Source organism: Myxine glutinosa, chromosome 11, assembly GCF_964187855.1.
Source record: "Myxine glutinosa chromosome 11, kmMyxGlut1.1, whole genome shotgun sequence".
In the NCBI taxonomy this organism is placed as follows: Eukaryota; Metazoa; Chordata; class Myxini; order Myxiniformes; family Myxinidae; genus Myxine; species Myxine glutinosa.
Window position 1 is genome coordinate 22,031,287 of NC_136271.1, and position 14,670 is coordinate 22,045,956.

General features: G+C 42.5%; 1 protein-coding gene across 2 annotated transcripts in view; it reads right to left on the minus strand.

Annotated features, from left to right (window-relative positions):
• Nucleotides 1–6,584: 6,584 nt before the first annotated feature.
• Nucleotides 6,585–14,670, minus strand: part of CARNMT1 (carnosine N-methyltransferase 1) — a 39,083-nt gene continuing 30,997 nt past the window's right edge. For both annotated transcript variants that reach the window (XR_013624913.1, XM_068130301.2), the window contains exons 7-8: nt 8,153–8,256; nt 6,585–7,437 (exon numbers count right to left, since the gene is read on the minus strand). Coding sequence is in view for 1 of the 2 variants with exons in the window: in XM_068130301.2 (XP_067986402.1) it covers nt 7,306–7,437; nt 8,153–8,256 (236 nt within the window). In the remaining variant the exon portion in view is untranslated. The remainder of the gene's footprint in view (nt 7,438–8,152; nt 8,257–14,670) is intronic.

The following is a 14,670-nucleotide window of genomic DNA, read 5'->3' on the forward strand; positions in this document are numbered from 1 at the left end:
CAATAATCATAACAATAATCATTAAGGCCGAATCCGTAACAAAGCTACAGAATGGCAGATACACGATGTACACTTTGGTTTTAGAGCAACCGAGACAAATGATCGTGCCACAGCTGAAAAACAAGTTGCACGTGCTATCATTTTACACACAGTTATTGAATACATATGGACGGTGGTAATTATTGAAAAGTTTTAAAAAGTAACTTTATTTTCTCGTAGAAAAAATAACTTCAAAAGGCAAACCCTAACTTGTTTTCTCCAGTATATTTGGTTATTGAGGTGACAGGTACTTTGAAAGTCCTCATGTAAAGGAGAATTTTTTTCCTCACCTCCACTCCCTTGTTTATTTTTCTCTGGGTTGTGAAATCACCACCTTGAGTGGGTCAAATACCACCGTTATCTCTTGGGCTTAAATACATTGATATATCACCATCTCATACTCTTTTGTCCCAAGCTGTGACCTTTTCTTCCCCCATTATCCTCCCAATACCTACTTCTCGACACCTTGTACCTGTCGGCTTCCATCTTGTTATTGTCAATCTCATATAAGTGCTTGCTCCATATCCACTTTATTCCTGCTTCCGTCAACATGTCCCCTTCCTTTTTTTTCCTGTTAAGTTTCTCTTCCACAAGCCGAGATATTTTATACAAAAATAAAAATTATATAACATCGATAATATCTGCATATTGCAGTGGTAATACTTCCCCCATTGAAGGGTGAGTGCAGAATACTTCATCCTGCCTGAAATCCATTCGGTGGTTGAAATATTGGACCTGACCCTTGCATTTTTCACCAGCTATATCCGTTCGTGTTGCATTATTTTTTGGCAAAACTATAGGAGGGTTTCACTTGATGTCACTTCCTGTTTGCTTTCTTTGCACACGGTGCTAAACCTGCGGCTGCCATGTTGATGGTTTTGAGATTGTGGTGAACAATTCTCCCCCAAACAAAACCTTGATCTTTTCTTCCCCATTAAAAGAACCCAAATCCACCTCTTTCAATCTCCGACTTCATTCCTGAAATTCCTAGTAGTGTTCATTTGCTTTATACCGTGTGCCCCTCCCAGCCCTCTCCCTTCCACAGATCTACCGATGTCCCTGGTCTCCACTGTTGTGTTTGTATGCTTTCCTCTCCCTCCCCGTCTTGTCACCCACTGCCTTAATTGTATGTTTTATGTGTCCGTGCATGTTTTCATGTTTTCGCCTCGACTCTGTATACCAAAAAATCTCCCAATTTCCCTCGAGCCATGCCTCTTCTCCCGTCTTCCTCTTGCCCCCCTCCTCTCCTGTCTTGTTTGTGCCCCGCCTCCTCCATTATTACCCTCTCCCCTCGTGTTCCCCTTCTCTTCTCCTGTCTTCAACCCTAAAATTTTGTGGTGAGGCAGTTGCTCTGAAACCACCTGCCTTGTCTTCCTGCAAGACGACCTCGAATCATTCCACAGAGCCTCCAGTGTCCACTCTCATGCAAGCGAGAAAACATCTGATCAACCCTCAAGACTGAACTTTCAAACTCTTCTCCTTCCTAAAAAGCCGGTGCTGCCTTAAGTCTGTCTCCGGATTGTACTCCTCCATCCCTTCCTTCACTTCAAGTAGCAGTACAGCCGAGTCTGCTCATGCCTGAGCCTCATTTCTGAATACCTCATTACCTCATTTCTGAATACCTCATTTCTGAATTTAATTCTGAATCTCCTGCCTCCATCCCCTCGCTCTCTATTTACCCACCGTACCCAATTGTTCCAGGACATTGTGACTTTAGAAGGTATAGAAGCTTCTGGCAACCTTCTACTCTGATTCTCGACTGGACAGCATCAGCACACATTCTAAAAACACGATTTGCTGCTTTTGCACATAATTTCTGCTCTGTTCACCATAGTATTTGCCCAAAGTCAAATTACATTTGTTTGCAGGTCAGCCACATCAGCACATTACATAAACCAGGTGCGAAAACCGATCCCCTTAACTACAGCCTTATTGGCTTCTTTCAAATCATTAGCAAGAACATAAAATCCTTCATTTTCTCCAGTGGCCTCGTCTATCAATTCTGATTTATACCAGGTCACTACTTAACCTTGGGGCATGCTGCTTCTGCTGTCCCAAAAATGGATAGAGGTGCTCAATGTTAGACATGAGATCAGGACCGTCTCTCGACATACCTCGAGCAATTGATCCATACAGATGAAAACTTCACTTGCCATTACGATTAAAATTGGAGATATGGTGCAAACCATTGCTATTCCAGTTTGAGGCTAAATCCATTCTGTATCAACATCTTTTGTTGAAAACCTCACTCAACAAGCATTCTGAGTATTGCGCTGCAATACATGTCCCCTACCAAAGTTCAAAGTGCCATAACTTTGTCAAAAATGATCGAATATGCAAATTTATGCACGGTTGATGCTGGTTTTCAAACTTGATCTGAGGTATGCTGAGACACGTGTGTCACGCCTCGCCTCGTTGATAAGCCCGCAAGGTCGCTCCGTGGAGCGGCCTGCACGTATTGCACTGTGTGAATTATATAAATTATTACCAACTCACGGTCTGAGGTACTAGCGATTCAAGAGATATCCATTTTTTTATGGCACATTGGAGAAACCAATGCGAGGTTTCTTCTTCCTCAGCTTGTCACAACTCTGTCAAATGCGATCGAGTTAAAAAAGTCAGAATTTGACCAAATCTGTTTTATTCGTTTGTTAATATACCTCAGCTATTGACAAATCTTAAATTAGAATTTTATTTGAGGTTAAAATGACCGCGACAGGCCGTGTCCAATGATGCTTTCAGTCTGTACATGTGATAAATAATTAAATCCGCACACTTGACGCCTCTTCTTCTTCACGCAATAACAACGTCTAGCTTCCAGACCGTACATCCAATCATCTTGACATTTTGCACACTTGTTACTCTTCATGACTTCTACTATAGTATGAAGTTTCACGTCGATCAATAAAGCGATTCAAGAGATATCCATTTTTAAAAATATTTTCGTTTAATTAACGATATTTGCCAAAACACGTGAGCTATCGCAAATTCCAAAAGGACATTTTAGTAGACGGACATGCGGAACAGATCTGTGAAGTTTCCCCTCGATTGGATCAAAAATGAGGGAGGGGCTTGGTTTTAAAAGTTCATGCTTAAAAACGTCATAACTCTGAAACCATGTGACGCATGACGTCATGCTCGTTGAAGTTTTTGTTCGTCATGGGTATGCGATTCTGCCTGCAAAGTTTGGCCTCGATCTGTTCAGCCGTTGCAGAGAAAAAGGGGTTTTCGTGTTTTCACGAAAAACAATATGGCGCCCGAACCACGTGACCGTCATAATTACCATTAAAATATTCTACAGACCGAGTCCCTCCGATGGTGAAAATTTGATCTCAATCCGTCCTATTATTGCAGAGAAAATCTTTTTTAAAGGAAATTAAAACTTAAAATGGCACTGAGTTAAGGATCATCAGAATTATCAGAATTCCCAAAGTTCAAAGTGCCATAACTTTGTCAAAAATGATCGAAACGTCGTGAAGTTCGAACGTGATCTGTAACTTATCATGAGGAAACCATGTGCCACGTTTGAAATCATTAGCATTAAGCGTTTAGAAAAAAAGTCCGGAAAACTGTTCTTTGCGTGACGGACTGACAGACTGACGGACGGAGGGACGGCTTGCAAACCTATAGTCCCCTCCGGTGTACACCGGTAGGGGACTAACAAGCATTGTGAGTATTGCACTGCAATACATGTCCCCTACCAAAGTTCAAAGTGCCATAACTTTGTCAAAAATGATCGAATATGCAAATTTATGCACGGTTGATGCTGGTTTTCAAACTTGATCTGAGGTATGCTGAGACACGTGTGTCACGCTTCGCCTCGTTGATAAGCCCGCAAGGTCGCTCCGTGAAGCGGCCTGCACGTATTGCACTGTGTGAATTATATAATTACCAACTCGCGGTCTGAGGTACCAGCGATTCAAGAGATATCCATTTTTTAAATATTTTCGTTTAATTAACGATATCTGCCAAACCACGTGACCTATCGCAAATTCCAAAAGGACATTTTAGTAGACTGACATGCTGAACAGATTTGTGAAGTTTCCCCTCGATTGGATCAAAAATGAGGGAGGAGCTCGGTTTTAAAGGTCCATGCTTAAAAACGTCATAACTCTGAAACCATCAGTAATTTATTCTTTTTTTCCGGTTCACGATCAATGATCGATGTGTATATATATGTTGCTCGGCTTGGCTCCGCCCCTCCGGAAAGCGCGCGCTGTCGCGCTGTTGACGTTCCCGAGACGAGGCTGAGGACGCGCAGTGCGGCTCTGAAACCGAGAGGAGAACTCGAGAATAAACAAGAGATATCCATTTTTAAAAAACATTTTCGTTGAATTAACGATATCTGCCAAACCACGTGCCCTATCGCAAATTCCAAAGGACATTTTAGTGCTGAACAGATCTGTGAAGTTTCCCCTCGATTGGATCAAAAATTAGGGAGGAGCTCGGTTTTAAAGATTCATGCTTAAAAACGTCATAACTCTGAAACCATGTGACGCATGACGTCATGCTCGCTGACTTTTTTGTTCATGGGTATGCGATTATGCCTGCAAAGTTTGGCCTTGATCTGTTCAGCCGTTGCAGTGAAAAAGGGGTTTTCGTGTTTTCATGAAAAACAACAATATGGCGACCGAACCACGTGACCTGTAACATCATAATTACCATTAAAATATTCTACAGACCGAGTCCATCATATGGTGAAATTTTTATCTCAATCGGTCCTATTATTGCAGAGAAATTGGTTTGTCCAGGAAATTAAAACTTAAAATGGCACTGAGTCAAGGATCATCAGAATTCCCAAAGTTCAAAGTGCCATAACTTTGTTAAAAATGATCGAAACGTCGTGAAGTTCGAACCTGATCTGTAACTTATCATGAGGAAACCATGTGCCAAGTTTGAAATCTTTAGCGTTAAGCGTTTAGAAAAAAAAGTCCGGAAAACTGTTCTTTGCGTGACGGACTGACAGTCGTCGTGCAAACCTATAGTCCCCTCCGGTGTACACCGGGAGGGGACTAATAACCTCCAAAATAGGCTTTCAACATCCTTCTAATTCCATCAGGGATTTGATACATTTGCAATGTCAGCCATAGCAGGTGATGTGGTACTGAGCCATAAACATTGGTGAGATCTAACCAGATTTACATGAAAATCCAGTATTTCTGATTTGGCTCTTTGGATATCTTCCCAGATCCTACTGGCATGTTATACGCAGTCTTCCCAGATCCTACTGGCATGTTATATGCAGTCTTCCCAGATCCTACTGGCATGTTATACACAGTCTTCCCAGATCCTACTGGCATGTTATATGCAGTCTTCCCAGATCCTACTGACATGTTATACGGTCTTCCCAGATCCTACTGGCATGTTATACACAGTCTTCCAAGATCCTACTGGCATGTTATACACAGTCTTCCCAGATCCTACTGGCATGTTATATGCAGTCTTCCCAGATCCTACTGGCATGTTATACGCAGTCTTCCCAGATCCTACTGGCATGTTATACACAGTCTTCCCAGATCCTACTGGCATGTTATACGCAGTCTTCCCAGATCCTACTGGCATGTTATATGCAGTCTTCCCAGATCCTACTGACATGTTATACGGTCTTCCCAGATCCTACTGGCATGTTATACACAGTCTTCCAAGATCCTACTGGCATGTTATACACAGTCTTCCCAGATCCTACTGGCATGTTATATGCAGTCTTCCCAGATCCTACTGGCATGTTATACGCAGTCTTCCCAGATCCTACTGGCATGTTATACACAGTCTTCCCAGATCCTACTGGCATGTTATACGCAGTCTTCCCAGATCCTACTGGCATGTTATATGCAGTCTTCCCAGATCCTACTGGCATGTTATACACAGTCTTCCCAGATCCTACTGGCATGTTATATGCAGTCTTCCCAGATCCTACTGGCATGTTATACGCAGTCTGGTATTCCAGGCACTCCTTTCTGCACCGATATCGACATATCCATTTTCCATGAGGCTGACTGATGTGCTCTCACTACAAAGATCTTTCCTTCCATGTTTGATGAGTGAAATTGGTCTGAACTCTGACGGCTCTTTAGAGTCTTTTCCCTTTGCTATGAAGACTCCTTGTGCTTTATTCCACGGATTGCTCATGTGATTCTTCTTCCACGATGTTTTAAATAACTTGTGGAGTTGACTCAATACTGGGGCACATCTAAAGTAAATCTGGAATGTCAGTTGGTCCTGGTGCCGATTTTGCCTTTGCTTTACCAACAAAGTCCTCAATTCCACTCGTCAAACTCACTCCTGGGTGATGTTGGCCATTCAAGTCCATCTATATCTCCTATTTCATCTACGCTACCACAAAATGCTTTTCTTAAATGTTCTTCTAGAACGTCCTTATTTACGTACTTCCAAAATAGTCGAACATATTATCACGAGGTCAAAGGGAAATGGGAAAATGTAAAAAATAATTTGGCCAATAAGGTAAACCTCGAATATGGCATTAGACCATTTTTCAGCGAGATCCCGTATCCTGAGTTTCACGTGAACTGCACTGTAAAAGGAAATAAGCACAATATGTATTTTAATCACATACTGTATAAAATCCATAAAACGCCGCACCATGATCTTAATGTAATTAACAGGTAAGGCACACCTTAACAGGAATGGTTCGATTTAACCGACACAAAACCTGGTACGGTTAATGCGGCGATTCCACGGGGCAGCAGAAGCTTGTGGTTGGCAAATCTTTACTCTTGTACCAGGGCTGACATTACGGGACGTCATTCAAACCTTCAAAAGACATCGAATTAGATCAATTGATTTGATGTAAAAACTTTAATTTGAGCACTTTCTTTTGAATAACCAAATGTTATCAAGTGACCGTTCCCAGTCCATCATCATTTCCACAGCAAATTGATAGCATTTTGTACCCCCAGCATAATTGCAATGCTCCCTCAATGGATGACAGGATGGCTGTGCCACCAATGTAACTACCATTGGGGCAAACAACATTCTCCACCTGTTCAACAAAAATACTCTCTCTTCTTTCATTTTTACCAATAACAAAACTTCATTTGACATTAAAATTGGCAAGTTGTGATGAACCATAAAGAGGTTTCCTGTAGTGTAACACTATCATCCTATCATTCTGATTCTCTTACCTCTTTCAGTTTGTGCCTGAATGTAAGCCTTCAAGTTCTGACCACTTCACATGCATACTTTGGCTAATCGAGTCCGTAAACAATATACAATGCAGGAAGTTGGATGGATGGCCAGCTCATTATTTCAAGGTGTTCCGTCTGCATTGGTCAGCAGTTGGCCGGGCTTTACAGCGACGAAGTACGCACAGTCGTAGACGTATTTCATCATTGAGCGTGCGTTCCCCGTGTACCGAGATTCCACACAATCCCTCTGAACCTAAAAGAAACACAGACTCCATACTTAAACTGTTCTACTCATTTATGGTGAAAAAATATAGCAATCGATAAAGGTGAGAGAGTTCACTTAAACTTCCTGCATCACATAATCAACTCCATTCAAGATATGATATGCCTCAGAAAGGAGGGACAAATAAATTAATAAATAGCTGAAATCGTACATTACCTCTTCGTGCTGATGAGGAGGGGAGTGTCGTTGAAGCTGAAGGGAAAGGCGTATGCTGCATGTGTGAGAAGTGTTATGATTTATGGAAGTGAGACATGGGTAATGAACGTAGAGCAGCAACGAAGGCTGGAAAGGGTGGAAATGCGAATGGTTCGATGGATGTGCGGAGTATCGTTGAGAGAGAGGAAGACAAATGATGAATTGCGAAAGATGATGGGAATAGAGCCTGTGATTGATGCTGTGAAGAGGAACAGGTTGAGATGGTTTGGTCATGTGTTGAGGAAGGATGAAAGTGACTGGTTGAGAATAGTGATGGAAATGAATGTAGAATGAAGTAGAGGACGGGGAAGACCGAGAAAGACTTGGCTAAAGATGGTGGAAGAAGAAATGCGGGCAAGGGGGTTAACAAGGGGAGATGCAGAAAATAGGGCAAAATGGAGAACATTGTCATGGGGACCGCAAGGCTAACCCCCGTTCTTGCAGGGAAAATGGCCTTAAAATGCCTGTTGTTGTTGTTGTTGTACATTACCTCAATATGAAATCCAAGCTTCAAAATTATTTCTTTCACGTCTTCAAAACTGAATTCCACGGACATTTCATTCGGTGCGTTTTCATAGTGGTAAAGTAAAGGGCCTGGCACACATGAAAAGGCAAAATAATGGACAAAGTGACTGTCATCCGAACAACACAAGTAATAAAGTAGCAGTTGATGTAACAAACACAAAAGTACAAACACACCAAGTAAAGTAGTGCAGCATTTGGCATTTATCCAAATCAGGAACTTTCATCCATGTCAGGTATTTTTGAGGGCATGACACTGGCTCAAACAAACTCGTATGCTGATAACTCAGCATTGCATCCTCCATGTTTTTTCCATCTGCCCCATCTTCCCTCACTCAATCTACAGTACATCTCGTTTGATCACAGCCACCTCTTTAAATTCAGATTTGGACAAGATTTCCCAGTGGGATAAATGTAACCAGGTTAAGTTTAATGTTTCTAAAACTCAATTTCCTCCCATCTCTCTCTCAACTCTCCAATCTCCTTTGAAAGCTCCACAATTACACCATAGGGGTTCAATAAACCTACTAGGTTTTACCCTAACATCAAATTTCTCCTGGAATCCACACATTACACAAACAGCTAAGTCTGCCTCAAAGAAACTAGGATTCCTGTTCAGATGTTGAAGATTCTTCTCCTCTGAACAGTTGCTTCAACTATATAAAGGATTTATTAGTCCTTGTATGGAGTACTGCTCTCACATCTGGAGAGGTTCTAGCTCCACATACTGCTCGGAATTGAATCCACAGTAATCCAACTTATCAATTCTCCCAATCTGACCTCAAAACTCAACCCACTCAAATTATGCCACAAAGTTGGCTCTCTTTCTCCTTTCTCGATATTACTTTGGTTTCTGCTCCCAAGAACTTGCTTGCTGCTTGTGTACCTCCGCCATTCGTGAGACCACGGAATACTCGACAAGCCACTACATCTCATGACCATTGTGTGGCCATTGGCAAACTCAAGGGTGGGCCATTGTGATGTTTGTTTCTTCCCCTCCACTGCCAAACTATGGAACTCTTTACCCTCCCATGTATTTCCAAACACTTACAACCTTTCCCTTTTCAAAAAGCAGATTTTTTACTTCCTCAAAAACTCTTCGACTATTCTCTCTTTCTTCACTTTTCTATCAATGCAGTTCTTTATTTAAGGCCTGGCCCAGATGACGACTATATAGTCCGTTACTGGAGCCTTCCACATAAAATTTAAAAAAACAACTCCACAATGGTATCGCATCGCCTCGTATCACATCAATATCTTGCCTTTCGCACACATAGAAAATCACAAGTCATACAAAATATTATTCTTATGGGAGCCTTGCTTTATTTACCGAAATAAAAGGAAAAGCTCAACAAGGTGCTTTTTGCTGCAGCACTCCTTGGCACCATCACCAGATCGTTTTTTCACCATCCAGGGATCCAATTCTGACAAGGATGACACCCAGGACCGATCGACTGAAGAGGTGAGCTCGCAATCGACTGAGAGAACGTCCTCTGTATGCTTACATCCTCACAGCATTTGGCACACCAATTCAAGGCCTATTTTCAAACTGAATTTGAAATCATGATTTGACCAGTATTGAACTCCATAATGTTAAACAATTTCCAACATAGTGGCGTAGATGTCTAAAGACATAAATTATTTGGGGTTATAAGATAATCCAGTGTTTTCTCAAAATATCTGCACTGTCCTGGGACTGGATGTGGAGAAAACAGTTTAATGATGGTGGATGAAAATGCAGAAGATGCCACTTCGGTGCGCTGCTTCGATCATCAGGTACCCTTGCAGCACTGCAATGTTTAAATATCACTCAATCATTTAGTACTCAGCTCCAGTGCGCGTTGTGTACACATAGGGCTACAAACTGAAGAAGGCTTGTGCAAGTTAATCGACTGCTGCAGGTGAACAAGATAAGTAGCCTTAGTTTCGAGCAACTTGGTGGACGAGTGGGTAAGGCCTCGTTGCGTTCACCTTTCCGGAGTGTGTTCATTCCAATGGCAAACCACCCAGTGCATTCCTTGCCTCAAAACTGCTTTGGCAGAATCGACACTGTGGCAGTGCACAGTATATGGCATTATGGGGGTATTCAATTATTCACGTTTATTTGCTTATTCCAACATTGGCTTGCCTCAAGGTTGCTCTTTTCAGATGATTAGACTTAAAGAGCAAGCTATACAAAGCAAGTTTATGAAGAGCAAGATACACCGGTTTATTTATTACACTCACATCACATAGTTATTTATGTATGGCTAAAATGTGACAACGTTGCAGGATTGGGAAAGATTGTATTCGCTGAATCGCACTGCCAAAGCACACAAGTACGTATGGGAAGGGGGGGGGGGGGGGGGAGGGGGAAGGAAAAAAGGGACATGAGGTGCGTGAGGTTCAGGTCTGTAGTTTACGGCGTAGCCAGGCTTGTTTGATACTTTAGTTGAAGAGTATGATCTGGGTGGGGATACCATTAGCAAATAATGCAAGTATCAATATTTTTCGGCATAGCCCATCGGGCAGAGCCGTCTAGAACAGTGTTTGTCCATCTGTATGTATGTATGTCCCCTCAAATGTACACCAATCAGAGCTGATAATCTGGTCACATGACAGGGTGATGTGATTACGTCTGATGTCATGACGGTGGTGCTGCAGCTGACTCTCCACACTCCGCCATTTTGATTTATATGCTGTTCATGCCGAACATATTGTCGAACCTGTCATATATCACAATCGCCATGCATGATAATCGCCTTTACGTTTTTCATTCAGTGTGAAACACAAACAAACCGATTGTTAAAATGATCATCAAATATCAAAAGCATCGGCATGTAGCTCTTCCAACAATACCGTACATATAGGCCTTAGGTGTTATGACTCACCTTCGGACCGCTCCAGACAAATTAAGCCCAGGTTTCTTAATACAGTAGTGTATCGTTTCAGTCGTATCGTTTTCGTAATAATAATAATACAGTAAATATAACCATAATACTTTAATCCCAATATCGTGAATGGAAAGTTAATGGATTGAAGCGGTGTATGGTTCATGATCACTAATATTAATGACCGAGGAAGTAAGGAATTCACGTCGGTTTTTTTATAGTAATATTATTTTCGAAATAATGATAAACATAACGTTAATATTATAGTAAATCTAATCATAAACACAAATTCCTTCATAGTGACTGCAAACATACTGGAAGTTAAAATATATCTTGTTCTACATATTAAAGAAGCGGCAGTTTTGTGTCCGTTACGTCATTACGTCTATGATGTCATTACGACGGCTGACTCCACCGACCAACATTTTAATTTACAAGTAGGCTCACTACCGGAGCTGCAGAAAGGGTCATTCCTCTTTGGGATACATAGATTACAGTCGATCTATGGTCGGGTCTCAAGAACATTGGGTGTGTGTTTATTTACCAAGTTTCTTGTGGAGAGATCACCAAGTGGTTTAAGCATTCGAGCAAGCACTCCATTCAAAACCCTTAAGAAACGGCTGGCTTGGCAAGCGCTAGCTGGCTGCTTGGTAAATGAGCACACCTCCAGCCCTTGTGGGGTATATAGATTACAGTAGATCTTCCCTCAGTTCTGTAAGTAAAACTTACCTCATGGATGTTGGAATTCCTCCAAATTTATTTGTTTAATGTTATAAGCAGCATTAGCGACTGTTTAAAAAGCTAATCATGTGTGTTTGAGGTTTATAATATTTTACAAGAACGGCTACGCCGCTGTTAGACTTTTGGTCTGTTTCAATAAATTCCACATTCCTGTGCCACCTTCAGTCGAACGTCAGGCATTGACAGCAGGTTCGTGAAGGATTGCACAAAAAACGTACCCAGTCTTAATGTTGCTAAATCCAGTCAATGGTGAAACTGCAAATGGCGAATCTGTGAATGTCACGGATGGAAACCATTTCCTCATTTTCATTTTCAAACCATTTCCATTCCTCATTTCAAACCAAGAGTCATTTGGTCATTCTGCTTTCAATTCAATATCTTGACATTTTCATTCCAAACAGCATCATACATCATTCCAATCACAAATTAATACTGTTGTGGTTTTGGGAAACCACTACGAAAGAATGGCAACCACCATACAGGTCCCTTAGAATAGTTATTTCATAGCAGAACATTATCTTAGTCCCGTCCCCTTACATGGGTTAGCATGTCATGCGTTGGAGATGGGAAGCGAGGCCCTCAATTCATAAGGGGATAATTTTCCAGGCAATGCAAACAGGCTCAAAGGCACACCATCCAAGCCTCATAGTAAAAGTCCCTTCGCCAAAGAGCGTCATGGTAAAAGTCCCTTCGAGGGAGCATGTGGGGCAGGATGGAGCCAATGAGAGCCCGAAAAACTCTCTTGAACAGCCCACACCCTCAGGCGGGGCCTTAAAGAAAGGCCTTGGACTTTGTTCTCTCTGCATGTGCCTGCATGATGCTCTCTGCTGGCTAGAGAGGCCTGGGACTTTGTTCACTTTACACATGTTCGTCACTCTCTCTGCAAGTGCCTGCTCTCTCTTGGCTGGACACTCTCTCTCAGGCCTCAGCACGTGTACCATTCTCTCTCTCTGCCTGCCGGGTTCATTCTGCACAAGGCCACGACATACTTTTACTCTGCACGAGATCATGACGTGCTCACTCTCCACGTGTCTCTTGCTTACTCTGCATGAGATCATGATGTGCTCACTCTCGTGTCTCTTGCTTACTCTGCACGAGATCACGATGTGCTCACTCTCCACGTGTTACTGGCTCTTCCCTGCACGGTTCCCAACGCACTCACTTTGCCGAGTTCCCGACACTCTTTGCCAGCTCAAGTTTGTGCTAGCGATCGCCTTTGCCTCTTCGTGCTTGTGCTGGGGGCGGCCATCTTTCTGGCATGGTGCTCGTTGGTGACAAGGCAAGGTCGCTGGAGTGGACACAAGGTCCTGGTAACATCGTAGCCATTTTGCTGACAGGATTCCAACGTTCGTTTTCCCCTTCCCCCACCACCCCCAAGTAGGTGTGATGTGATGGGCACCCTTGTTTGTCGTGTTTATTTGACGTAATCGTCATTAGGCATAGATTAAGCTAAGTTTCTGCCTCTTGTCCATTTTTCTTTCCTATCGATAAGTTGCACTGTACATATTTGTAAATAAATCGAATCATTAAACGTTTCCTTTCCAGCTGTCCATGAATGTCCTTTCTTTCATTGGTCCGCCATTGCTAGCACCCAGAGTAGCGATCGGCCGTAACAAAATTAGCATCAGCCCGGCGGGTACCAACAGTTGCTCGGCCATCTAAATTTCCATCCAGGAACAAAAGTGGTACACCGCCGGAGGGTACATTCCCCGATTGGAACCGTCATGTGGTACAGGTAAGCGGTGTCAGACGATTGGACCCTGCTATCGCGCGACAGACCAATTGGGGTTCGTAGTTGCTGGTTCGCAACCTGCCGAAGTACGAAGTTATTTGTGCGCGGCATCCTCAGGTCCGGTAAGTTTGGGAGGGAACGGAGGCTAACCTCCTCAAAATAGACCTGAACCCCAGGCCGTAACAATACTATAGTATTAATATATCAAAATATAATGTTGAATTACGATTGTATCGAGATCTTATCATACCAGCGAACTGTCATCATCGGTTCACTTCCAGATTCGGGAGCAAGGCCAGTTCCGATCGCATTTCAAAATCATAATTGCATTGAGGAATTTCTGAAACTTCCTACCTACTTTATGACATCCGCTGGGACCCCAAAACGTTCCACAGAAGGTTATTACATTTCCTTTTAGTAAAATATGCAACTGTAATGGTTACTAAACGCTGTCCCACTGTCATGGGACCAGATCCTCAACTCTGATTGGTGGACGTTTGTGAGGGATATACATACATGCATACATTCATCAAACGGACAGACAAACAAACATTGCATTGTCCTATTGGCTACGTCGTAAAAATGGCAAGGGGAAGTGAAAATTTCTGCAATATTTGCACAAGTATGTGCCGTGGGATTGACAGGATGGCTTAGTGGTATGCACACTCGTGTCAAAGCTGTCTCGGCTGACTACCTACAAACTGTCATCCCAGTGTTTTACAGGCAGGGTGATTCATCATGTGTGCCGTCACTCAGATGTACGTTATACTGGGAATCCCATCAGCCTGGCATTAGTAGGTGGACGTTAAAGATCCTACGGTGTCCTTTGCATGGCGTTATGTTATTGGTTCGGTAATATACGCCCGATTTAGACATTAATAAGTGAAATTTTAATTGAAAGAAACCGAGTTGTTAGACTTCATACTTGGTGTTCCTTACCGTGCAAAGATAATAGCTGTCGCGCGAATGCCTTCGGTTAATACCGTGGGATCGCGGATGGCCAAACAAACTTTACTGGAGGCATTTATTCAACTAGGGCATGCCCGTACTATATATATATCTAAAATTATATCCCCCCCCTCTATTTACATGAAATAGTTTGGTCCAAAGCGAACGGCTTGAGAGTACGGTGACAATCCCCCC